The sequence below is a fragment of the Ictidomys tridecemlineatus genome, chromosome 2, assembly GCF_052094955.1.
Source record: "Ictidomys tridecemlineatus isolate mIctTri1 chromosome 2, mIctTri1.hap1, whole genome shotgun sequence".
In the NCBI taxonomy this organism is placed as follows: Eukaryota; Metazoa; Chordata; class Mammalia; order Rodentia; family Sciuridae; genus Ictidomys; species Ictidomys tridecemlineatus.
In genome coordinates this window covers 206679682-206705489 of record NC_135478.1, presented here as the reverse complement: position 1 = coordinate 206705489, position 25808 = coordinate 206679682, and the positions used below count along the sequence as shown (strand labels likewise).

Genomic DNA, 25808 nt, shown 5'->3' with positions numbered 1-25808 from the left:
AGTCCCATTTGTTGATTCTAGTTATTAACTCTTGTGCTATGGGTGTCCTATTAAGGAATTTGGAGCCCCACAATATGTAGATTGGAGCCAACTTTTTCTTCTATCAGGTGCAGAGTCTCTGATTTGATATCAAGCTCTTTGATCCATTTTGAGTTAACTTTTGTGCATGGCGAGAGAAAGGGATTCAGTTTCATTTTGTTGCATATGGATTTCCAGTTTTCCCAGCACCATTCAACACCATTATTTTGTTTGTGTATGTTCACAGAACTTTTACACTGTCTTGAATTGCTAGTTTTTGTTTTGCTTCCTCCTACCCTGGAGCTGGGCATTGAACCAGAGCTTTGGGCATGCTAGCCAAGTGCCCTCCCACTGAGCTACATCACCACCCCCCCCCCAGCCCTAAATTGTTTGTTTTTCTTTACAATTAGATTGTAAATTCCATGAGGGCTGAGACCAAGGTGGTGTTATTAAAACTCATTTTTTTCCACCAAATAGATCACTGAGGTAGATTAAGCATAAGGTTTCTTTTCTTTGCCTGAAATTATATCAACTCTACAATAACAGTTTTATTCATCATGGTGTGGCTAGTTAAAATACCTTGACAATAATAATTCTGAAGAAAACTACCCCACAGAATGATAGGAATTGTACTACTTCACAGTATTTGAAGGAAAATGGATCTGGATTCAATTCTTTTCATTGAAAAATGTGTGACCTTGGGCAAATTACATTACCTTCATTCTCTTGTTTTTTAAAATTCTCATTCTTTAAAATGATAATTTGGCAAGGTTTTAGCTATCATAACTATAGTATTTTACACATTATAAGCATTTATCAAATATGCAAAGAGAGGAGCAGTGTTGGGGAACCCGTTAACACGCTGCTATTTTTCGTGTTAAATTTCTCCAGTGTGGGTTTTTATTTTCTTTTGTGAAATTGAGAATTATTAGACTACTGATTTTAGATTCATAAAGAAAGGCATACACACAAAAATACAAACTAATGTGATAATGGCCCTGCAGATACGTGCATGTGCTCTGGAGTTCGGAAAGTCACGTCACAAGCAGTAGAATGAGACTCCTTTTGGGTCAAAGAACTTAGTAGAAAACGGAGGTTGATAGATTCTAGTCCTTTTGGATTATTCAATGTGGCACGTTTCAGGTTTGTAAATAATTAGTCGGTTACATGTCTCATTCACCAGGGTCTGAGCAGGAACCGTGTCTTAAGTCATCTCAATCTCTGGTACATTGGACATCCCAGATAGCTCAATTGACGCGCCTTGATCACCAACCCGGGACAGAAGGGATTCTCAAGAGAGGAATGAGGAAGTCAGGAGGGAGAGAGATGACCTCTGACCCTTGCCAAGGAGGGAAGGACGGCTCAGGTACTTGACACAAATCGGTCCTAAAGCTCAAGGTGGACGTAGAAAACCACAGCGTACCCTTTCTTCCACACTTCTCTCCTGGAAGGGTCACTTCCGGGAGGGGGCGGGGAGACAAGAGGAGGCGTGCCGGGAAGGAGGCCGTTTGTAGAGCACCAGACGGAAGTGTGCCAAAGGTACTGGGCTGTCGCTTCCGGTCCGGTTAAACGCGGCTTAGGTACACAACGTGGCTGGTGTCGTGCGGAGATCGGCTTCTGAACGTAAATCAGCAGGTGAAGAATCAAGAATCAGCATCCGGACTCAGGAGTCTGGATACCAGTGAAAAGACGGAAAAAAAAGAAAAGGAACCTGAATACGATCTATCCGCTGTTTCCGAGGGGCCAACTTCCACAGTGAACCCCTCTGCCCTGGTAACGGCCAAAGAGGAGGAGATGGCGCCAGTCAGGGAGCGGCTGTGGCCAAGACAGTAAGGAAGCGCGAAGGCGGAGCAACCGGGAAGCCTCCTGAGAAGAATCCGAACTGTCGCTGTCACCACTGCCGCCACCACCATGGAAGGAGCAAAACCGACATTGCAGCTTGTGTACCAGGCAGTGCAGGCGCTTTACCACGACCCGGATCCCAGCGGAAAGGAGCGCGCCTCGTTTTGGCTTGGGGAGCTGCAGCGTTCGGTGAGGGGCCCAGAGAGGCCGTTCTGCGCCGCGGGGCCCAGGGCTGGGTGGGTCGTAAGCTCTAGGGGAGAGCGTGTGCGGGCGGTTGCCCTTGTGAGGTCCTCCTTGGGGAGGAGCTGCTGTTGTGGGGTGGGGCTGCGAAGCTACATCTATGTCGCTTTTCGGAAACTAGTCGCAGCTGATCGCTCGCGAACTGGCCCATTCCTCCCCCCGTAGAATCTGGTTTGTAGGTCCTGAACTTCTTGCTTGTGGCGTGGGTCCAGCCCTCTTTAAGTTCTGTCCTTGCTGTTACTCCTTAGACCGTGCTTTTCTATGTTGTCTTCAACCAAATCAAATCTCAGTGCTTCTCTACCTTCCACTCAAGGATGCTTTATCGGTCTCACCTCCATGTCCAAGGTTTGTATGTGGCAGTTCTTCCCAAACGTGGGAAGGTAGCCGCACACCTCACTAGTCTTTGCCAATTTTCATTCCAGTTCTGAAACATTATTCTCGAAACTTCTCAGGTTTCTAGATTCGTATACTTGTGAATTTTCTCTTTGCTTTGGAGTGCAACATAATACAGATGAAAAAAAAAAAAGCCAATTCTGGTTTCAGAAAAACTTAAAAGTTCTCTTTTGCTTCATATTGGTCCTCTAACCTATTTCCCTGACTTTTAGGTTTTTATTTATAAGATGGACATCGTAGCTATCTCAGTTATTCTGTATGTTTGTGTAAGTATCTAGTGAAATGTTCAGTTGTCACTTACATATATTGTATTTCCTTGTTCCTTATGCTTTATTCCCTAATTTTCACACTTATGCGTGTTGTGCTGTTTCTGGAAGTGTGTATAGTTGGTGATCTTGCTGAAGTAGGTCATAAATGTAAGATTTGCCCTGAGTTGTGAAGTACTTTGAAAACTGATGATACTGACAAAACGCCCACTGTTACTTTTTTTTTTTTTTTTCCGTGGTGCTGGAAATCAAATTCAGGGCTTCACTGCGTGCTGAGCAAGCAAGTGTTTCACCACTGAGCTACATCCACAGCCTCCTTTATCTTTCCCTTATTTTGTGATTTTACTCACAACCATGTTTTTCTGTTTACCCTCTTGCCTTTTATATGTTTAACTCATAACTGATATTTAAAGGTGCTCTGCTCTATTAAATAAGCCAGTAGGCTAGAAGTACATAATAAATGTTTTAAAATTTGCAACTTTGAATATGACACTTAAAATTTGGGGCCTAAATCCTTATTTACTTTGCGGGAAGACAAATAGGACTTTACTGTAGGCTACATAAGGAAGTTATTCACATATGTCCCCTTTAGAGTTTAGTTTCTTTGATCTGGGAAGTCACAATTCCTTTATATTCATATAGTTTTCTAAAATATATATAAGAGGAATGCTTAGCAGTACTACAAAAGTAGTTAGTATCACTGCTAAATTTGCATATTGTTGTGTGTATTTAAAATCAGTATTTGAGTCCTTAGAACCAGCAACTGTGCTGGTTTTTTATATTTAGAAATGAACCACAAAATAATCAGTGCTTGTAACATAGGGTAATTGTTATGATTAAATGAGGTAGTATCTATAAAGAGCTTTGAAAAGCTATTCAGTATAGAGCTCAAATTGTGTTAGAAGTTATTATTTAAATATTAGTAACTTCTCTCCTTTTTGCTCTTCTCTGTTACAACCTATCAACACCATCATTTTCATTATTACTATCATTGTTAGTAGGGTCTCAACAGGAACAGGTGGCATATTTGACAAGAGTGGTCTCAACAGGAACAGGTGGCAATTTGAAGAGAGTTTACTTTGTAAAGGTACTATTTATAATGTTGCAGGTGTAATGGTACCACAAGAAATAGTGTAATAATCTGTAGCCAAACTGTTAACATCACTTGAAGGGGAAGAGGGATAATTACTTGACTGCCTTGAGAGGAATGGTGGGTGACTTTCATGTGAAGGGACATGGCTAGCTTAAGGGCCCTTTCAGGGAGGGAGTTGAAGGAATGAATTTCCTTTCTTTATTCTTCTATTCTCCTACTGGGATTCCCTGTTTTGCAAACACAATCAGAAGCCTTGGGACCTGGCAACCTGTTGATAACCTATATATAGGTCAGCTTACTGTAGCAGAAATGATGATAGAGAAAGGTGGAAATACCAGCACAGTCACACACCATCAGTTTTAGTACCTTTAGCATCTAGATTGACAATCAGCTAACACTTTGGCCTTTTGATTCCTTCTTCATTTTCTTTAGTGACCTGGTCACATAGTCACACCCTGGATCTTGCCATTACTGAAAAGTCACCAGCCCGCCAAATCGCTTTATTCAGACATTATGCTCTGTTCACAATCCAGTTTTTTGGCTCAGTAATATCAAGTATTGGAATTATACATATTTTTAACTTTTATCAAAATTTAAGTTTTCTTTTTAAAAATTAAAAATTTTGCTCCACTTTATTTTAATGGCGATGAGTACTTTTTTCTTTTTTTAATATTTGTTTTGTTTACTGTATATCTACAGTAATTTATCCCCAAATTCCTGTCGGTACTGTAAATATCATCTTTGCCTATTCAGTCTTGACAGTCTGTTCTTTTAGGCTGATGGAATCATCAAACCTGAGAGCCCCCTGTGCCCTTGCTCCAGTAAGCCTAGGGAATTTCCTTTACCCCTCTCTCCCTCTTTTTTACAGTACAGGTGATTAAACCCTGGTGTTGAACCACTCCACTTTCCCCACCCATCTTTTTGTTGTTTTGTTTTTTCTTATTCTCATTCTGTTGGTCTTTTTTCTTGGTTTTGTTTTTTCTTATTCTCTTGTTGGTCTTTTTACCTTGAACAGAGTACTCTAGATCTCTTCCAGGGATGCTGTCAGTGCTCTACAATCAAATGAGGGAATGAAGCTGGGGGCTGGTTCCCACCAATTCAGTGTGTGTAGCCTTTTACTTAATCTTCTGCTTTCAGGTGATATTCCAATCTTTAGCTAAGTCTGTTGTCCAAGAATCCAGAGTCTTCCTACTTGAATCTTTCCAAAGTAAATCTTGAGTCCTCTATTATGGTGGGAGAATAATAGTCAGAGAGAAAAATATAGCAGTCTAACTGCTGCTTGTACAGATTTTTTAAAAATTTGTGCTTTCTAGATATACATGACAGTAGACTGTATTTTGACTATTATACATACATAGAAAAAGTGTAACTTTTCCAATTAGGACCCAATTATTGTGGTTGTATATGACGTGGAGTTAAATTGGTTGTGTTTTCATATATAGGGATAGGAAAGATATGTCTGATTCATTTTACTGTCTTTCTGTTCCCATCCCCTCTCCCTTCCCTTCGTTCCCCTTTGTGTAGTCCAGTGTAGACTTCTGATCTTCCCCTCCCTGTTGTGGGTTAGCATCCACTTATCAGAGAGAACATTTGGCCTTTGGTGTTTTGGGACTGGCTTATTTCACTTAGTATGATATTTTCTAGTTTCATGCACTTACTGGCGAATGCCATAATTTCATTCTTCTTTATGGTCAAATAATTTTCCATTGTGTATATCTACCATATTTTCTTTCTTTTTTTTTATTGGTTGTTCACAACATTACAAAGCTCTTGACATATCATATTTCATACATTAGATTGAAGTGGGTTATGAACTCCCAATTTTACCCCAAATGCAGATTGCAGAATCACGTTGGTTACACATCCACAATTTTACATAATGCCCTATTAGTAATTGTTGTATTCTGCTACCTTTCCTATTCCCTACTATCCCTACCATATTTTCTTTATTCATTCATCTGTTGTAGGGCACCTAGGTTGGTTCCATAGCTCCTGTTGTGAGTTGAGCTCTGTGTCACTGTAGTATGCTTATTTTAAGTCCTTTGGGTATAAGCCAAAGAGTGGGATAACTCTCAAATGATGGTTCCATTCTGAGTTTTTTAAGAAATCTCCATATGCTTTCCAGAGTGATGTACCAATGTGCAGTCCCACCAGCAGTGTGTAAGTGAATCTTTTCCCCCTCTCTCCTTACCAGCATTTATTGTTACTTGTATTTTGATAATTGCTATTTTGCTGAGGTGAGATAGAATCTCAGTGTAGTTTTGATTTGCATTTCTCTAATTGCTAGTGGTGTTGAACATTTTTTTCATATTTTTTTTTGACTGTATTTTTTCTGTAAATTTTCTGTTCAATTCCTTAGACCATTTATTGATTGGGTTTTTTTTTTTTTTTTTGGTGTGTGTGTGTGTGTGTGTGTGTTGTGTATGTGAAGGTTTTTGAGTTCTTAGTATATCCTGGAGATTAATGCTCTATCTGACGTGCTGGTGGTAAAGATTTTCTCCCATTCTCTGTTCATGTTCTTGATTTTTTCCTTTGCTGTGAAGAAACTTTTTAGTTTGATACCATCCCATTTATTGATTTTTTTTAATATTTATTTTTTAGTTACAGGTGGGCACAATATCTTTATTTTATGTGGTGCTGTGCCAAACTCATGCTACGCAAGTGCTCTCCCTTTGAGCCCCCACCCCAGCCCCCATTTATTGATTCTTGATTTTACTTCTTGTGCTTTAATCCACCCCTTTATTTTTTTTACACCTGTATGTCTGCCTTTAGATGTTCCTGGTAGTTCTAATTAGAATCAGTTTGTGCCAATACCATTGGCATCTTCTGTCCCTCCCCACCCTGAGGAAAATTTCAGCCTTCTCAGATCTATAAGGACAGTTAACGCTCATCCATTAGCTTTCCAGTTTCCTTGATGTCTGTCATCTGTTTCCATTCTCTTTGTCCTTGTGAGTTTTTGCATTTTTATTTTTATCAAATGTCTATACTCTGATTTTAGTGGATTTTTAGAAGGTACACAAGTGCAAATCAGTGTGTTCAATCAGTTCAGTTTTTAAAAAATTTTATTATTATTATTATTTTTTTTATTTTGGTGATACTAGGGATTGAACCCAGGGTATTTTACCACTAGCTACACAACCCCATCCCCCCTTTTTAAATTATTTCAAGATAGGGTCTTGCTAAGTTGGTCTCAAACTCAAGAATTCCCCTCCTCAGCATCTCTAGTTGCTGGGATTTATAGATGTCACCACCACTTCTGAATACTTTTTTAAAATTAGTTGTTCCAGTCTTCTCTCTTCATCCAATTTGCATTGCAAGGTCTATCATTGTGTCACTTAATTAAATTTACCACCAGCCCTTTCCCTCTGAGTTGGTGTATCCAGCTGTTTGTCCTATCAGATCTAGGTGCTTTGCATATCACCTGCTGTATTCTTTGAGACCTTGATCTTTTGGTTTATCTTGGGTCTTACCTGCAACTTTAGATTCCCTCTTATTGTATTCTTTGCTATTCAAATACCTGTAATGTCTCTCATAGTAAGCATGTTTTGGGGGGTAGGTGAATGGAATACTAACTTTTGCCCAATTTTGTTTTTTCTTTGATTTTTTTTCTTCTGTGCTTTTACCCTTTCCTAATCCTATCATCAAATGTAGAAATTCATCCATCTTTTCAAAGTCCAGCGTCTGAAATTTGCTTTCTCCTTGAAGTCTTAACTGATTGTCTTCAGCCAAAAATCTTCCGTGCTCCATCTCTAGAGCACTATATTTTATTGCATTTACCAGTTTTTACCTTTTCAAAATTTATTTTTCTCTCCCACTGGACTGTGGGATCCTTGTCACATTAATTTATATGTGGTATAACATTCATACATGAATGAGTAAACCATATTTATTAAGAAAGGGATGAGCTGGGCTTGGTGGTACATGCCTGTAATCCCAGCAGCTCTGGAGGCTGAGGCAGGAGGATGGTGAGTTCAAAGCCAGCCTCAGCAAAAGAGAGTAGTTAAGCAACTCAGTGAGACCCTGCCTCTAAATAAAATACAAAATAGGGTTGGGGATGTGGGTCAGTGGTTGAGTGCCCCTGAGTTCAAGCCCCAGTACTCTCCCCCCCCAAAAAAAAAGATGATTGTAATCTTTCACACACAAGTTCTTTTTCTTAATTTTTTTTTGTAGTTGTAGATGGACAGAATACCTTTATTTTATTCGTTCATTTTTATGTGGTGCTAAGGATGGAACCATGCCTCACATGGTAGGCAAGCGTTCTGTCACTGAGCTACAGCCCTAGTCCACACATAAGTTCTTTAAACTGTTTGTTGAGTGAATCCTTGCTTGTTGTAAGCATGCCTAAAAAACAGTTGGTAACTCAAATTTTATTTATTTTTGTCATTGCTTCATATCAATGATTAGTTGAAAATAAACATTTAGCTTCAGGGGTGTAATTTTCAATATTTTAATTCCTCTTAAAAACAACAACAACCAAAAACCTTTGTAAAAGCTATGCTTATAATCCCACCTACTTAAAGGGAACTTTGTTTAACAGTAGCCAGTGTTTTTCTGAACACTTACAGTTTGCTTTGTCTACCCCCAGTAACCAAAATTAGTAGATAAGGTAGGAAAGACCATCTTTTATAGGGCTAGTGATTATGTTGCTTATTTGTTCTAAGTTTCTACTTTTCACAGAGGCAATATGTTGGTAGAGGTTATCTCAAAAGTTTTATTGTCCAGTCTGGAAACTGAAAAAGGCATGATGTAAAGCATAAATTAGGTGAATTAAAATCATGCTTTGATGGTTTGTCACCAATTCATGTAAATTTTTTCTTAAATATCATCTCAGAAAGGTCTTGGGCCATGGATATCAACTTCCAACTTTTTTCCTAGTGCTTTTTCCTTTGGAATTTTTTTTTTTCCTTTGGAATTTTAAATGTAGAACTAATGTAGTTTTTTGGGTTCTAGTTCTAATACATGGTGTCTCTGTTTTTTCTCTACAATTGTAGTTATCTATTTAACTTGTCTTTTTTGTGTTCATCCTCTGGTCAAGTGACCCTTAAAATAACTTGCTTTTGAAAGGAAAGCCTTTTGGGAAATAATTTTTATTCAACTTCTGTGGGGGCAGTTATTTCAGTGAATATAGGGACACTATATGCTTTGTTTTGATAGAAACTGGAAGTATATAAGTAAACAATAGAAATGAAAGGCCTTGTACCTAAAGATTTTCTTAGTCTAGCTGGATCATTCAGTATGGTGGACATTAACCAAGTATGGCTGTTTAAATTTAAATTTAAATTAAAGTTAAAATTATTCCTTTATATTATCTATATTCCAGGTATTAGGTAGTACAAATATTGTACATTTCATATCTTTGGAGTATTGCAGCCTGTGTGTGTGGATTTGGACAGTACTTCTATTGACATGTTGGTCTGTTTTCTAATGGCATTCCTTCTTATTTGGATTCATTTATATCTTGTCTTACCAGGCCTTGGGCCAGTTGATGGTTTGATTCAGGATATAAAATTTTCAGGGCAGTGTAAAATTTTCTAATTATTATAGAGTTTTTCCAAAAGACTTCCAAAAATTTCATCAAGTTTTTTCATTGCCTTAATGATTATGTTGCTATTTATGGGGGAAAATGGAGAGTAGATTTTAAAGATTATTTTTAAAAAATTATAGTGAAATATTCAAAAGATAAAATTTACCATTTTAGCCATTTTAAGTGTACAATTCAGTGGTATAAATTACTTTTACATTGTTGTGTAACTGTTAACACCATCCATCTCCAGAACATTTACTTATTGTAAAACTAAAGCTATACTCATTAAAGACGCCAAGCCCCCTATTTCCTTCTTACAATAGCAACCATGATTATGCTTTTTCTATTTGAATTTGACTACTCTAGGTACCTCATGTAAGTAGAATCATATATTATTTTTTCTTTCTTGTTGGTACTGGATTGGACCCAATGATGCTTTATTACTGAGCTATATCTCAAGTGAGACAGGGTCTCACTAAGTAGCTGAGCCTGGCCTTGAACTTGTACTCCTTCTGCCTTAGCCTCAGGAGTTGCTGGGATTACAGGTGTATGCCACCACGCTTGGCTAGTAGTTTTTATTTTGTGACAGGCTTTTCTCACCAAACATATCTGTTCATCCTTGCAGTGTGTGTCAGAATTTCCTTCCTTTACTTATGATGACTGAATAACATTCCATTGTGTGTATATGCCACATTTTGTTTATCCCTTCATCCATTGATGGACACTTGCTTCTACTTTTGGCTATTGTGATTAATGTTACTGTGAACATGCTTGTATAGATGTCTCTTGGAGTCCCAGCTTCCAGTTCTTTCGGGTATATATGCTCAGAAGTGAAATTGCTAGATCATATGGTAATTGTCTTTGTTTTTTGGAACTGCCTGTTTTTCAGATCTTATAGAATTTTAAGTTATGTTGAATTTAAAAACCAACTTAATTCATAGGATGTTGTAGACTTCAGATTCCCTGTCCTGTATTTCCCTAGCTTGCATTATGATACTAGGATATTACCAGAGTGTCTTTTGCTTGTACAGGTGAAACACAAGAGAGAAGGCTTATTTTTCTTTATTGGAAATTTATACTTCTGCTGAAGGAGATAATTTTGTAGTGTTCAGCTTGCAGAAGCCCTTTAAAGTACTGTCTTAATTTTTATTCTCTAGTAGAGTTTTCAAAATGAAAATATTAGTAAACAATTATTTTTTCCTCTTTTGGTTAGTTTTCTTTTAGCAGGGTTTACATTATTTTTTCTCAAGCCCTGTTTAGTCAGCTTTTTCACTGCTGTGACTAAAGGATATGACCCAAACAACTATAGAGGAGGAAAAGTTTATTTGAAGGCTCTTGGTTTCAGAGGTCTTAGTCCATTTAATGCTGGCTCCATTCCTTAGGCTTGAGGTGAGGCTGAACATCATGGTGGAGTTTTTGGCAGAGGGAAGCAGCTCACATCATGGTGATCAAGAAGTAGAGAGAGAGACTCCACTTGCCAGATATAAATGTATATCTCAAAACCCTAATTCCCACCTCCTCCAGCCACATCCTACCACTTCAGTTGCCACTTAGTCAATCCCTATCAGGGTTTTAACTCACTGGTTGGATTAAGACTTTCACAACCCAGTCACTTCTTTGAACCTTCTTGCACTGGCTTACACATGAGCTTTTTGTCCCCTAAACTCACATCCAAACCATAACAAGCCCATGTAAGTATTCAGTCTTTTAAAACATACATTTTATAATTTGAATGTCTCATTTCACATTTTTATCAGTTTGAAAAATTTGATTCTTCAACATTGTGTTAACATGTACTTAATATGTACGATAAAATTTCATCTGGGGTCGGACATGGTAGTACAGGCCTGTAATCTTAGCTATTGGGTGGGGAGCTGAGGTAGTATCAAAAGTTTAAGGCTAGCCTGGGCAATTTAGTGAGACACCCTGTCTTAAAATAAAAAATTAAAAAAGGGCTGAGGATGTAGCTTTGTGACAGTGTTCCTTGGGCTTATTCTCCAGTACAAGAAAAAAAAATCATCTTGTTTATATGATTTGTTAATAAAACTTGCTCAGGTAGACAGGAGATTAAAGAAAGAAATAACATCTTCTGTGAATTGGCTTTCAGGAAGCCCTCACCCCAGGCACCTGTTTGCTTCAGATGAAATGGTTTCCAGCTTGGCATTTTCTTTTCTTTATTTTCCTCTTTTCTTTTTGTTGTTGATACTGAGGATTGAACCCAAGGGCGCTTTACCACAGAATTACATCCCCAGCCCTTTTAAAATTTTGAGACCTGGTCCTACTAAGTTGCTTAGGGCCCTTCTAAGTTCTGAGGCTGATGTTGAACTTGTGATCACCTACCTTAGCCTCTAAAATTGCTGGGATTATAGGCATGTGCCACTGCACCTGGCTGGCATTTTCTACTTTTAGGGCAGGGCTGCCCTAGTATCATTAATAAAATCCTCAGCAAAATGGTTATCAGGGAATGCATGCTTAGTTACTTCCAACTGGAGTGGATTTTATGGATCCAGATTTATCCTTTTTTTTTTTTAAACATTTACTTTTTAGTTGTACACAATACCTTTATTTTGTTTATTTATTTAAATATTTATTGTAAATGGACACAAAACAATGCCCTTATTTTTATGTGGTGCTGAGGAGTGAACCCGGTCCCACCCAAGCCAGGGACGGAGCCAGCGAGCGCTCTACTGCTGAGCCACAATCCCAGCCCTTGTTTATTTATTTTTATGTGGTATGGAGGATCGAACCCCGGGCCATGCACATGCTAGGCGAGCGCTGTACTGCCTAGCCACAACCCCAGCCCCCAGATTTATCCTTTTTTTTTTAGGGACATTCTTAGGTTAATTCACATACATAGGTGATTGAAGATTTTAAATTTGGATAGGGCTTCTTTAAACTTGTCATGAAATTTTTGGACAAGATATTGTACTACCATTTCATGTGTGACTGACAGCTATAAATTCATTTGACAGAGGTCATTGTGTTGTTCAAGAAGCTTTGGGATTTCATCAGAAACTAGGGATACCATGGTGTACAGTGCTGTCATTTGGTCTTATTAATTCCTTCCTTTGAGATCAGGATAGGATAGTGCATATGGGCCTGTAGTCTTTGGAACATTTGAAGAGTGTTTTTAGTTATTTCCTCTGGAATTTGAGTGGCCATGATTTGTCTCAAATTTGTAAATTTCTCATAAAGGATTGTATATAAAGCCTTAAGATAGTTGGCCAGGGTTGGGCGTATGGCTCAGTGGTAGAGCACTTGTGTAGAATGGGTTTGATCTACAACGTGGCAAAAAAAAAAAGTGGAGGGGATATATGATAAGCTTTCACATTTTTTTCTGTTTCTAAATTAGAGTTGTTTTTTCTTCACCTGTCTCATGAAAATGATATTTTCTTTATTTGTGAAATTCATTTTCTAGCTCTATATCACATTGTTGCAGGGCAGGTATCTAAAATGTTGCTTTATTGATGGATAGTTTTTCTTTATGTGATTTTTTTTCTTTCTTGCAACATCACATTTATTTCAGATATAACAACAATGTTAAAATTGACAAGTTTAATTCTTAACCTCACCATTATGAGTTTTTAAATTCAGCACTATGAGATACTGTTCCTCCTTCCCTGTAAACTTTCCTCAATATACTATAAATCTTTGAAAATCTTCTTTTAATAAATATATCATTCACTGATTGATATGCTTAAAACTGTAGCAACTTGACACTTTTATGTTACTTTTCAAGTCTCATTGAAATTATCTGTATTTTCAGAATCTCATTTTCTGTTTTCCAGAGCTCTTCTGTTTTCCATGAAGTAATTCTGATTAATTGAAGGAGTTTTTGTGTAGGATTAAATAGCAGCCCAAATCTGCTTCTAATTCTTGGCAGCTAATGACTTCTTGTGTGTGCTTGCATTGTTGAGGACTATGCAGTGATTTTGGTTGATTTGGCAGTTTTAGAATTGTTAGTGTAGAAGTGAGTCTTGGAGCAACAGTGCACTGTTAAAAAAAGAAAGGGGCAAGTACTTTTCAGATCTGCTGTAAAGTACTTGGAGCATGTTAGTGAAAGGGTTTCTGGGCCATAGCCTGCCTGCCCATATTTATCACATAGTCATGGAAATATCTTTGAAAAAACTGATATAAAGGCCTGTTCTGCTACTGCTTTGTGAAATGGAAGATTGGAATTAGATACTTAAATGGAAAATGTTCTCTTGTTGCAGCCTCTTTGAAATGTGCTGCTAGTGGGAGCTGCAGCTTCCTCCTGCTGACTCGGAGCCCCAGGCTTCGGTTGAGATGGTCCTTTCAGAAATGTGGAGCTTAGTCCAAGCCTGGATTTCAGTGGGTAGCACCTGGCATCTGTGGCTAGAAAGTCCTATGAAGTGTAAGTGCTTTATTCTCTCCTTGAAAAAAAATCCCTTTTTCTTTTTTGATTCTCTTCCTTCTTTTCCTTTCTGTGGCTTAGCAGAGGGGAAGAATGATGAGCAATGTACTATAGTGTCAAGGGTATCAGGGTTTGGTTGCCCGGCGCCCCCCCCCCTGCTTTTTAAATTTTTTTTTGATTCAGTGACCAGAACAAGATTACTTGATAATTTTTGGATGTCAGTAATTCTTAAACTCTCCTAGAATTAAAATAAATAAATAAATGGCCTCTTTAATGTTTAGTATTGGCACTATCATTATGGGTAATTTTTTTTTTTTACTAACGATTTACTTAATAACTTTTGATACTCTTTTGCCTAGTTTCTTTTGCGATCACTCTTATAGTTGATTTATTTTTCCAAAAGACAGATAGTTGATAGGAAGGGCATTTTTGACTAGTGGGTGAGGCAACTTTAAGATTAAAAAGGCAGCTGGGGACATAGCTTAGTGGTAGAGCACTTATTAAAGTGTACATGGACCTGGGGTTTGATCCACAGCATTGTAAAAAACAAAAATTAAAAATAAATAAATAAAAATGGTATTTGAAATTAGAAGGTAGCTCTTCTTTCCATTTGGTTCTACTTCATGCATTTTCATAGGAGAAATTTGGGAGTTCTTCTAAGCCAGTTCATTGTAAAATTATCCTGGAAAATTATATATACCTGCCCTCTATATTTTAGTTTATTATAAAACAACTATATTGTTTTATATAGTTTTATATTATTTAGGCAACTAGATAATAGTATAATAAGCATTCAAAGATGCAGATTTTATGTTTGGTTTATTAGCCTGGGCTGAACAGTGATCTTCTGTTAACTATTTCAAAAGTATTGGGTATAGTTTAAAGTAAGCCTATTCTAGAAAGGATACCCCCACATTTTCCCCAGGTTTTTAAATCTTCAGATTTTAGCTAAGAAAAACATTAAGTTTCTTCTTATTGTTAAAATAAAACAAAACCAGGTTTCTATCCTGGCATGACCAGTGCAGTTTTACAAATGAGTACTCAAATTCTCATTTTCTGAGGGCTTTTGTATTATCTATAAAGAACTTATTGGCTTATCTCTGTTTCCCATTTTCTCTCTAAACATTTTAAATTCTGTTCTGATAGATGTCCCCAGTGGAGTATTTCACATACCTGGTGAAAGGGTGGGCTTCATGTTTGGGAGAACAAAGAGGTGTCAGAGACTTAAGCAAATTGGTGTTATCAATTTGCTTCATAGTTAACAATTTAATATAAACTTAATGCTGGGTGTGGTGGTACACTCCTATAGTCCCAGGATGGTTGCAAGTTCAAGGCCAGCCTCAGCAACTTAGTGAGACCCTGTCTTAAAATAAAAATAAAAAGGGCTGGGGATGTAGTTCCAGTGGTAAAGTGCCTCTGGGTTCAATCCTTTGTAAGCCTCCCCCCAACCCCTGTGCATGCTTTATCAGTTACATTTTAATAGCATAAGGATTTATCTATGGATTTTGGGAGTTGCAAAGATAATTAAAGTTGTTTCCTTACTTTTTCTTTAAAATTTTTTTTTTTAGTTGTAGTTGGACACATACCTTTATTTATTTTTATGTGGTGTTGAGGATCAAACTCAGTGCCTTGCACGTGCTAGGCAAGCTTTCTACCGCTGAGCCACAACCTCAGCCCTTGTTTCCTTACTTTTGAACAGAGTTTATCATCTATTTGAAAAGATGAACAAGGCCCAAATAATTTCAGTGTAAAATTCCACATCTTAGCTGTGACAGTCAAGGGTGGTACCATGGTAGTAAGGTAAAGGATTCACTTATTCTTGTTGGAGGCATCTTTTCTGAGTTTTGTTATATTAGATTTATTTAGTTAGAGAACAATTCAAACTAGAATTTGTTTTTTTTCCTGTACTATAAAGTCAAAGTGATTATGATTCCATTTGCTAACTTTTTTTTCTTACATACAGTTACACAGTATCTGTGCATACCATATTAGCTTTTTCCCCCTCTATTGGTGCTGGGGATTGAATTAAGGGCTCTGTACATATTAGGCAAGTACTCTACCACTGAGCTCTATCCCTGAGCTCCTCATATTAGCATTTTATTAGATTGGAATAATTTTGTGCCTTCCATAGTATACAGATTTAAAAAAATTTTTTTAATATTTATTTTTTAGTTTTCAGTGTACACAGCATCTTTATTTTTATGTGGTGCTGAGGATCGAACCCAGCGCCCCACGCATGCCAGGCGAGCGCGCTACCACTTGAGCCATATCCCCAGCCCCCATGGCGTACAGATATTAACAAGAGAAGTTTTAGGCTATGTTGAAGTCGAAACCTTCAGTTTCATTTAATTTTTTGCTTACAGACAAAAGGTTTCAACCTTTAACAAAAGATAATTTGCTTACATCTATAATTTCCATTTTATTTTTTAGTTTTTTACTTATGTTAACATATAAGTAATCATTAATAGCATCAAGGCATAAAACATTTCAGTAGGCTCCAGAATACCTCTTCCCAGGAAATCACACCCCCCCAACAACCACGATTCTGACTTATATTATAAATTAATTTTTTTTTCTTTTTGGTACTGGGATTGAACCCAGATGCACTTTACAACTGAGCTATCTCCCTAGTCTTTTTAAAATTTTTTAAATTTTGAGACAGGGTTTTACTAAGTTGCTGAAGCTGGCTTTGATCCTCCTGCCTGAGCCTCTGGAATTTTGCGGGGATTGTAGGTATGCGCTTCCAAGCCTAGCTTGCCTATTTTTTAAATAACAATTTTAATGAAATTCACACAACTATAACTCTCCCACTTAAAGTGTAGACATTTTTAGTAATATTCATGGAGTTGTATATCCATCACCGCAATCAAGTTTAGACCAGTTTCATCACCTGAAAAAGAAATCTACACCCCTCAGTATGCTCCCCCCTTCTACTTCATCCCCAGCTTTAGGCAATCCACTTTTTGTCTATAAAGAGTTTCCTGTTAAAAGACATTTCATGGGCTGGGGATGTGGCTCAAGTGGTAGCGCGCTCGCCTGGCATGTGTGCGGCCCGGGTTCGATCCTCAGCACCACATACCAACAAATATGTTGTGTCCGCCGAGAACTAAGAAAAAATAAATAAATATTAAAATTCTCTCTCTCTCTCTGTCCCTCTCTCTCACTCTCTCTCTTTAAAAAAAAACCAAATATTTGATATAAATTAGGCCTTGTCTTAGATGATTTTGTCTTACTGAAACCTAAAATAAGTATTCTGGGCATTTAAGGTATAGTAGACTAAGTATGATATTTGGAATGTTATGTGTGTTAAACACATTTTCTTTTTCTTTTTTTTTTAAAGAGAGAGAGAGAGAGATAATTTTTTAATATTTATTTTTTAGTTTTCGGCGGACACAACATCTTTGTTTGTATGTGGTGCTGAGGATTGAACCCAGGCCGTACGCATGCCAGGCGAGCGCGCTACCGCTTGAGCCACATCCCCAGCCCTATTAAACACATTTTCATCCCATGATCTTTTCAACTTATGAAGGGTTATGTGGACATAATTCCATCATAAATTGAGTAGCGTTTGTATGTCTTCTTTCCTTCACTGGGTCCATACTGCAGGCTTGGAGTATTTATCAGAATTCCTCTTCCTTGGCAGTCAGAATTCCAATTTTCAATTCAATTTCATATTCCAGGTTTTTTTTGTTTGTTTGGGGGTTTGAACCCAAAGATGCTTAACCACTGAGGCATATTCCCATGCCCAGCCCTTTTTATTTTTTATTTTCTGACAGGATCTCCTAAGTTGCTTGGGGCCTAAGTTACTGAGGTTGGGCTTGAACTTGCCATCTTCCTGCCTCAGCCTTCTAAGCTGCTGGAATTACAAGTGTGCACCACAACACTTGGCCATATTCCAGTCTCCTGAAATCATTTTTCCCAGTCTGTTGAAACGTCCCAGAGTTCTTCAGCATCTCAGACTTTTGTCTTCCACTTTCAAATTGGATACCTTGAGGGAAAAAGTGGAGCCAAATACTAGACTGAATTCTATTCCATTCTCTCTGGGATCTGTGGCCCCATGTACTAGCTAATTTGGTGTCTACAGAAAGGGTCTTTTTTGGTACCTAATTAACATTTTCTGGTTGTTTTTGGCTGGAGAATTGGAAAAATACCAGATAACCTTTTATAATCAAAGTTGAAATGTCTGACAAACACAATAGGAGAGATGACTTTTAGGTCATTTAGGGAGCATATGAGGCACAAAACTAACTGCTGTGTGTTATTAAAAAGTTTCACTGCTTTTTCTAAAAAAGTTTACAGAAAGAATTTTTTTTTAAATTGATAAATATATTGGGGAAATAGAAGGATTGCTGTGCATCACAAATGGTTAGTTGAGACCAGTGGTCATGTATTTAAAGTGAAATCACACTAACATAAGGAACTCCTGGAAAACAATATGGAAAAACTATAGTCATGTAAAAGATTGATAAAACATATCAGAAAATTCACATAAAAGGAAATACAAATGTATTTTCAAAAAATTTAAAAAGATCCTCAGTTTCACTCAAAATAAAATAGAAATTTAAAACCACACTGAAATACTATTTTTTGCTAGTTAGACACAAGTACAGAAGTTTAATAGTGCATTCTGTTGATAAGACTATGGGGATACAGGAATGATGGGAGTATAATGTGATAAAGCCTTTTGGCAATAGTTATAAAAATTACAAAATAAATATACTTTTGCAGCAATACCACTCAGAAAGAATCTTGCAATGAGATTTGTATCACTTTTTTCTCTTGCTGAATGCTTGAAGCATGTTTTCCATTTTGTATAAGACAAACAGTTATGGGGTATCAGGAAAGCTCTTGTTTCTTGATAGTAAAGAATGAGCTCTCTTGACTTCCTTTTTGTTATTTAGTGTTTTGATATAAAAGAATCTAAGTGCAGTGGGGCACAGTGTAGCACATGTGTAATCCTGGCTACTCATCAGGCTGAGGCAGGAGGATTACAAATTTAAGGCCAGCTTCCGCAACTTAGTGAGACCTTCTCATGATGAAAAATTGAAAGGGTTCAAATGTAGCTCAGTGGTAGTGCACCCTTAGGTTCAGCCCCCAATACTGGAGGGGAAAAAAAGAACACAATTGCTCCTGTGCACCTAGCCTAGTCTACCAGATGGGGTTAGGATGGAAAAGGCTAGGCAAAGCTGTAGCTGCTCGTTCCTCTGGAAGCCTGAGATTGGTGGTCAGGATGGGGTCTGGCATTGGCTTTGCTTGGACTGCCTGCCAGAAGCTGTTCTTGGACATGGAACCCAGATAGAGACAGTAGAAGTTATGGGTGGCATAAGCAGGTCTCTGTAAGAGGTGGCTGCCATGCTCATGGGACTGGCGGAGACTTCCCTAGCCCTTCAAAGGCTGTAATCATATAGGATGTTGGGGGCTAGGTCACAAAGCCTCTTTGTAGAGGAGATCATTGGATGTTCTGCTACCAAGACATGCACAGGATATATTACTATATATTTTTAAAAATATGTATCTTGGGGCAGCGGTTGTGGCTCAGCGGTAGGTAGAGCGAGCACTCGCCTGGCATGTGCGAGACCCTGGGTTCGATCCTCAACACCACATAAAAATAAATAAACAAAATAAAGGTATTGTGTACAACTAAAAAATAAATATTAAAAAATATGTATCTTGGAGATTTTTCCATATTAAAAGTCCATTTTTTTAAAAAGACAGTTCTAAGCTGAGTGTGGTAACACACTCCTGTAATCCCAGTGATTTGAGAGGCTGAGGCAAAAAGATTGCAAGTTTGAGGCCAGCCTGGCAATTTAGCAAGTTCCTGTCTCAAAGTAAAAAAGGAATGGAGATGTAGCTCAGTATAAAATGTCCCTGGGTTCCATCTCTGTTTCTAAGAAAGTAAGAAAATAAATACAAAAGACATTAAAAAAATATATTTGCTGGGCACAGTGGCTTATACCTGTAATCCCAGTGACTCAGGAGGCTGAGGCAGGAGAGTCTCAAGTTCAAGATCAGCTTCAATAACGTAGCAACTTACTGAGAACCCCTCAAAAATAAAATGGGCTGAGGATGTAGCTCAGTGGTAAAGAGCTTCTGGACTGTGGGTTTTATCGTCAGATATACATACACACACACACACACACACACACATATATACATACATACATATATATAATATATATGTGTGTGTGTGTGTGTATATGTATATCTCCCCTAAGCATACTAGTAGAGCATTTGCTCAGTATGTTTGAGGCCCTAGGTTTAATCCCCAGAACCTCACCCACAAAAGAGAGGGTGGGAAGAAAAGAAAACAGGTGTGCACACTGTGCTGAGGTCAAAATTAAATATCTCCTTTGTAATTCTACTCCTCTTATTTACCAATTCACAATCCTACCTATAAGTTTACCAGTTTGCTCAAGGTAAATAGTTTTAGGATTGAACCCAGGGGCACTTAGCTCTACTGAGCCACATCCCTACTCTTTTTATGATTATTATTTTTTGAGTTGGGGTTTCACAAAGTTGCTGAGGCTGGCCTTGAACTTGTGATCCTCCTGTCTCAGACTCCAGAGTCACTAGGATTACAGGCTTGTGCCAAAGTGCGTAACAGTGAAATGTCAACTTTTAAGAAGATAGAAATGTTTAAGTCAGAAATACAGATAACAGTCTGTTGCAGTGGCATACCTATTTGATCCTATCAATTTAGGAGACTGAGACAGGAGGATCTCAAGTTCAGGGTCAGCCTGGGCAATTTATTAGTAAGACCCTATCAAAACAAAACAAAAAGTATATATGTATGTATATATGTATGTATATACGTATGTACTGGGGATTGAACTCAGGGTGCTTTACCCAGTGAGCCACATCTCTATCCCTTTTTAAGTTTTATTTTTGAGACATGATATTGATAAGTCTCAAAGACTGACCTTGAATTTGTGATGTTCCTGTCAGCCTCTCAGCTAGCTGAGATTATAGATGTGCACACTGTGCTGAGGTCAAAATTAAATTTTAGTAAAGGTCTAAGGATATAGCTCAGAGGCAGAATACTCTTTGGTTCAGTCCCCAGTACTGGGGAGCAGGAGGCAGAGTTCATTGTGGGTTGAGGTATAGCTGAGTGTAACTTAAGCTTCCAAATAGCTGGAATTACAGGCATGTGCCACCATGCCTGGCCCACAATGAACTTTTTACAGGGGTTCTGAAGTAATGGCTTAACAGATTTAACTTGGGATAAAGACTTCATACTAGTTTAATTTAAATAGGCAATATATAGGGTTTGGCTTTATTGTTATTGTTTTTTTAAACACAAATGCAGAAAACTGTACAGTACAGATGTATAGTTTGGTGAATTAGTATATGTGAGTGTCCTTATAGCCACAACAGGTCAAGAAATAGCACTTTACTGACCTTTCCTGAGGTCTTCCTTGTGCTCTATTTGACTTCTTTCTTCTCCCTGAAAGTAAGTGCTGTTTTTTGTTTTCCTTCCTTCCTTTCCAAGGGACTGAGCCCAGGGGTGCTTAACTACTTCGACACATCCCCAGCCCTTTTTATTTTGAGGTGGCGTCTTGCTAAATTGCTTAGGACCTCACCTAAATTGCTGAGGCTGGCTTTGAACCTCTGGATCCTCCTGTCTCTGCTTCCAGAGCTGCTAGGATTAGAGGCATGCACTTCTGCGTTTAGCCTACTCTTCTTTTATAGTAATGTTTTCTTTCAATGTTTTTACAGTTTTATCAGCAGGTGGACATTTCCACACTTTGTGGTAGAGTCTTGCTGTTTTTATTACTACTTTAAATATACCTTTTGTCTGTAGATTCTCTTTGTAAGATTGTTTATGTTGAGGAAGCTGGTTCATTTGACTTGGAGTTTCCTGGTCTGGATTTTGCCGATTGCATACGAATTATGTAAGATCATTCTATTCTATAAGTTGGTCATTTATATCCGTGGGTTTTTGCATCTGAAAATTCTATCAACTGCAGAATGAAAATATTTGGAAAGAAATATTGTGTCTATACTGAACATGTATTGACTTTTTTCATATCATTATTTCCTAAACAATTCAGTACAGCAAGCAACTGTTTTTTTATATACCCTTATTCATTCATTCATTCATTCATTTTTATGTGGTGTTGAAGATTGAACCCATTGCTTCATATGTATGAGGCAAGTGCTCTGCCACTTGCCTAGCCCCAAGTACAGCTGCTGTTTTCATAGCATTTATACTGTGTTATGTATTGCAAATAATCTATTGATGATTTATGTCACTTATAAATTTATGGGTAGATATGTCTGTTATATACAAGTCTGTACTATTTTGTATCAGAGACTTGAACATCTGCAGGTTTTGGTATCTGATAGGTTCCTGGATCCAATTCCCCAAGGATACTAAAGGACATCTGTATATTGGCAGCTGGATCCAGAGGCTTGATGAGAGACAGTCATGTTTGATCTTATCATTTTCGTCAAGATCTTATCATTTTCATCATCTGATTATCTCTTCTGATTACCTTTTTTGAAACAATTCCAAAACTTAGTGACTTAAAACCATTTTATCCCATAAGTTTATAGGTCAGGAATTTGATCAGAGTTCAGCAGATTGTGATTATGCGACTTGAGGCATCCATTTGGTGGTTGGCCTGGTCTGGAGGTTCTAAGACAGTTTCATACACATGCCTGACACTGTGATTGGAATTCTACAGAATGCTGAGCCCAGCTGATCCTCACTTTCCATGTAGTCTTTTATTTATTTTTTATTTTTAGTTTTTATTTTTTGATACCTTGAATTGAACTCAGGGGCACTGCACTCAACCATGGAAACATATCCCCAGTCTCATTTTGTATTTTGTTGAGAGACAGGGTCTCACTGAGTTTCTTAGTGCCTCACCTTTGCTGAGACTGGCTTTGAACTTGTGATCCTCTTATTTTAGCCGCCTCCCCGAGCCACTGGGATTACAGGCATGCGCCACTGTACCCAGCAGCTCCATGTGTCTTTACGGCCTTTCCACATTTTCTCTGAGTGGGGCACTACTGAATTCTTTTTTTTTTTTTTAAGAGAGAGAGAGAGAGAGAGAGGGAATTTTTTAATATTTATTTTTTAGTTTTTCGGTGGACACAACATCTTTTTTTTTTTTTATTTTTATGTGGTGCTGAGGACCGAACCCAGGGACCCGTGCATGCCAGGCCAGCAGGCTACAGCTTGAGCCACATCCCCAGCCCACTACTGAATTCTTAATGGCTGTTCTCTCCTTAGAGTATAAAGTGAAGGATTCCAAGGCAGAAGTCCTAAAGCTGCTTCTGATCTAACTTAAGAAGTCCCAGAATGTTGCTTCAACCATTATTTGTGGGTTGCAAAATAGTGACAGTGTATTCTAAATATGTCTTTTTCTTTTTTACTTATTTTTCTAGACTACTTGTATAAAGTATTCCTTGTCTACTAGTAGGTTACTAAAATTATGGTTTATATAAGAAAACCAAAATAATGCTAGATTTTCCCATTGTAAGATACTGAGTTTATACCTAAATATAATGGTCACCATGTCTCTCCATGTGATAACTTAAATCCGTTGCTGAAGCAAGGCCAGTGTCTCCGAAGTACTTTTGAAATGACTCTAAGTAGGTAGCTTTCTTGCTATCTAGTAGGACAAAATGTATCATAGGCTCATTCTTGCCTGCTTTCTTCTTCAGACCTTAATCTTCTATTTCTTCAAGAAGGAATGGTTTCTTATAGTGGGAAATTGAATTTAAAGACATGAGCACTAGGGATGCAGTTGTTACTGGGTGGGATAGTATATTTAGGGCTTTCAGTGAATATAGCTAAGGAATTATATATATTATATATATGAAATTAAAATTGTATATAAATTATATAGGTGTGTACATGCATATGTGTACATGTATATATAGGCATGAGTAAATATTATGCATATAGAAAATATTTATTTAAAGATAAAATACCCTATATAGTCATTCAGATATCCCCCTCCTTTTTGGTGGGGAGTGCTAGGGATTGAACTGGGGTCTCATACCTGCTAAATTTGTGTTCTACCACTCAGCCATACCCCAAGTCCTCCATAAATATTTTTGATTCAAATTCAGCATTACATGGTTTTTATCTGAAAAGTCCTTCTGTATTACATCTGTATATTTCTCTTCCATTGTAAAAATCTAGATTCTCAAGGACACAGATGGTGGTAGAAATGGAATATCCCATAATTATTCAGTTACTTTATGCCATTAGAATTCAGTGCCTTGATGCCTCAGATTAACCATACTAGTACTACCACCACTACCACCATCACCATTGTTTGTTTATTTTTGGTACAGGATATTGAACCTAAAGTGCTTAAGCACTGAGATACATCTCCAGCCCCTTTTATTTTTTATTTTGAGACAGGGTTTCATTAAGTTGCTTAGAGCCTTGCTAATTGCCAAGAGTGGCCTTGAACTTGTGATCCTCTTGCCTCAGCCTCCTGAGACACTGGGATTGTGGGTGTGTGCCACTGTGCCCAGCAGTTAGATTAATTTTTGTATCTACCCTCCTTTTCCCTTCATTCTCTTTTTTAAAAATTTTTAAAAATATTTTTTAGTTATACATGGGCACAATATCTTTATTTTGTTTATTTGTTTTTATGTGATTCTGAGGATTGAACCCAGTGCCTCACATGTGAGAGGCAAGTGCTCTACCACTGAGCCACAACCCCAACCCACTCCCCTCATTCTCTTAAAAAAAAAAAAAATTCTTGTGTATTACAATGTACATCATAGTGGAATTCTTTACCATATTTGTACTTGTACAAAGCATGGTTTGATCAATCTAATTCCCCAGTACCTTCCTTTCTCCCTCGTTCTTTAATAGTTATACTATGAACTGTCAGGGTACACAAACAGTATACCCCTCCTCTCCCCTCCCCTCTTCTCCCCTGCCGTCTCCTCCCCTCCCCTCCCCTCCCTTTCCTTTCCTTTCTTCCTTCTTTCCTTCCTTCCTTCTATCCTTCCTTCCTCCCTCCCTCCCCCTCTTTAGGAGATTGAACCCAGCACTGCTAGGCAAACACTCTACCACTGAACTACATCCCTGGTCCCATCCGCTTCTCTTTGTTTTGAGTCTTCATTTTCTTTTTAGTTGTTCTTTACACTACATGTGTAGACTTTATAATCAGTTCTTATGTTGAAGACAAACTCTTTGTAGATGTTTTGGTTGTCTGAAGCTATTTTAGAAGATTGTTTCAGGACTCAAGATAATAATCTCTGAATTTTTCTATGTAAGAGTTTGTGGCTTTTATAAAATTTTGACTAAACATTTTTCTTAGTATCATCAGTACATTCTTCCATTTTCATTTTTCTGGTATGTGCTTTACCACTGAGCTATATTCCCAGCCCTTTTTATTTTTTTTATTTTGAAACAGGATCTTGCTTTGAACTTGGGATCCTCCTGACTCAGCCTCCCAAGTAGCTGGGATTATAGGCATGTACCACTACACACCTAACCTTTTTGTTCTCTCTGTGGTTAAAGATCACTTTGTTTTTTAACTTATCTGATGCGTTTGGTCACATTTATAAAATTCCTTCTAATTTAGTCTTTATGTCTGAAGTGATTTTTTTTCTTTAATTTCTCATCTTTTCCATGAGTCTTTTATCTCATTTCTGAAAATCTCCTTTCCAATTGTGCTATTTCATATTTCATATCATTTTCTTAGTGTCTTTTAGCTCATTTTGAAAAAGTAACATAGTTTTTAAAATCTGTTTTTCTGGTCTTCATTTCTTATAGGAGTTGTTTTCTGCTCATTTTTCTTTTTTTTCTCCAAAGCTGTATATGTCATTTGACCTTAGTTGTTTATTTTTTTGTGAAATTAGTTTTTCTGAATATGTAGAAGTAGTCTTGGTTAAATATAATATTTCCAACTTCTTAGGGCTTCCTTTTCTGTTATTTTTAGTCTGGTAGTTAACAAACATGGAAACCTGATTTCTGAGATTTCCTTTGTTTTCCTTCCTTTGTCTCATACTTCTGTATAAATTTGATTCTCTGTACAGTAATTTCTCCTTGGTTTTGGCCACTTTCCTGACTTCTTCAGT

The 25808-nt window shown here is 37.6% G+C and overlaps 1 protein-coding gene across 3 annotated transcripts in view; it reads left to right on the top strand.

Annotated features, from left to right (window-relative positions):
• Positions 1–1551: 1551 nt before the first annotated feature.
• Tnpo3 (transportin 3) overlaps positions 1552–25808 on the top strand; it is a 95128-nt gene continuing 70871 nt past the window's right edge. For 2 of the 3 annotated variants that reach the window (XR_013435334.1, XM_005331120.5), the window contains exon 1: positions 1552–2049. Coding sequence is in view for 1 of the 3 variants with exons in the window: in XM_005331120.5 (XP_005331177.1) it covers positions 1930–2049 (120 nt within the window). In the remaining 2 variants the exon portion in view is untranslated. Of the gene's footprint in view, positions 2050–13590; positions 13752–25808 lie in introns of all 3 variants that reach the window. The other variant, XM_005331122.4, reaches the window with a different exon arrangement.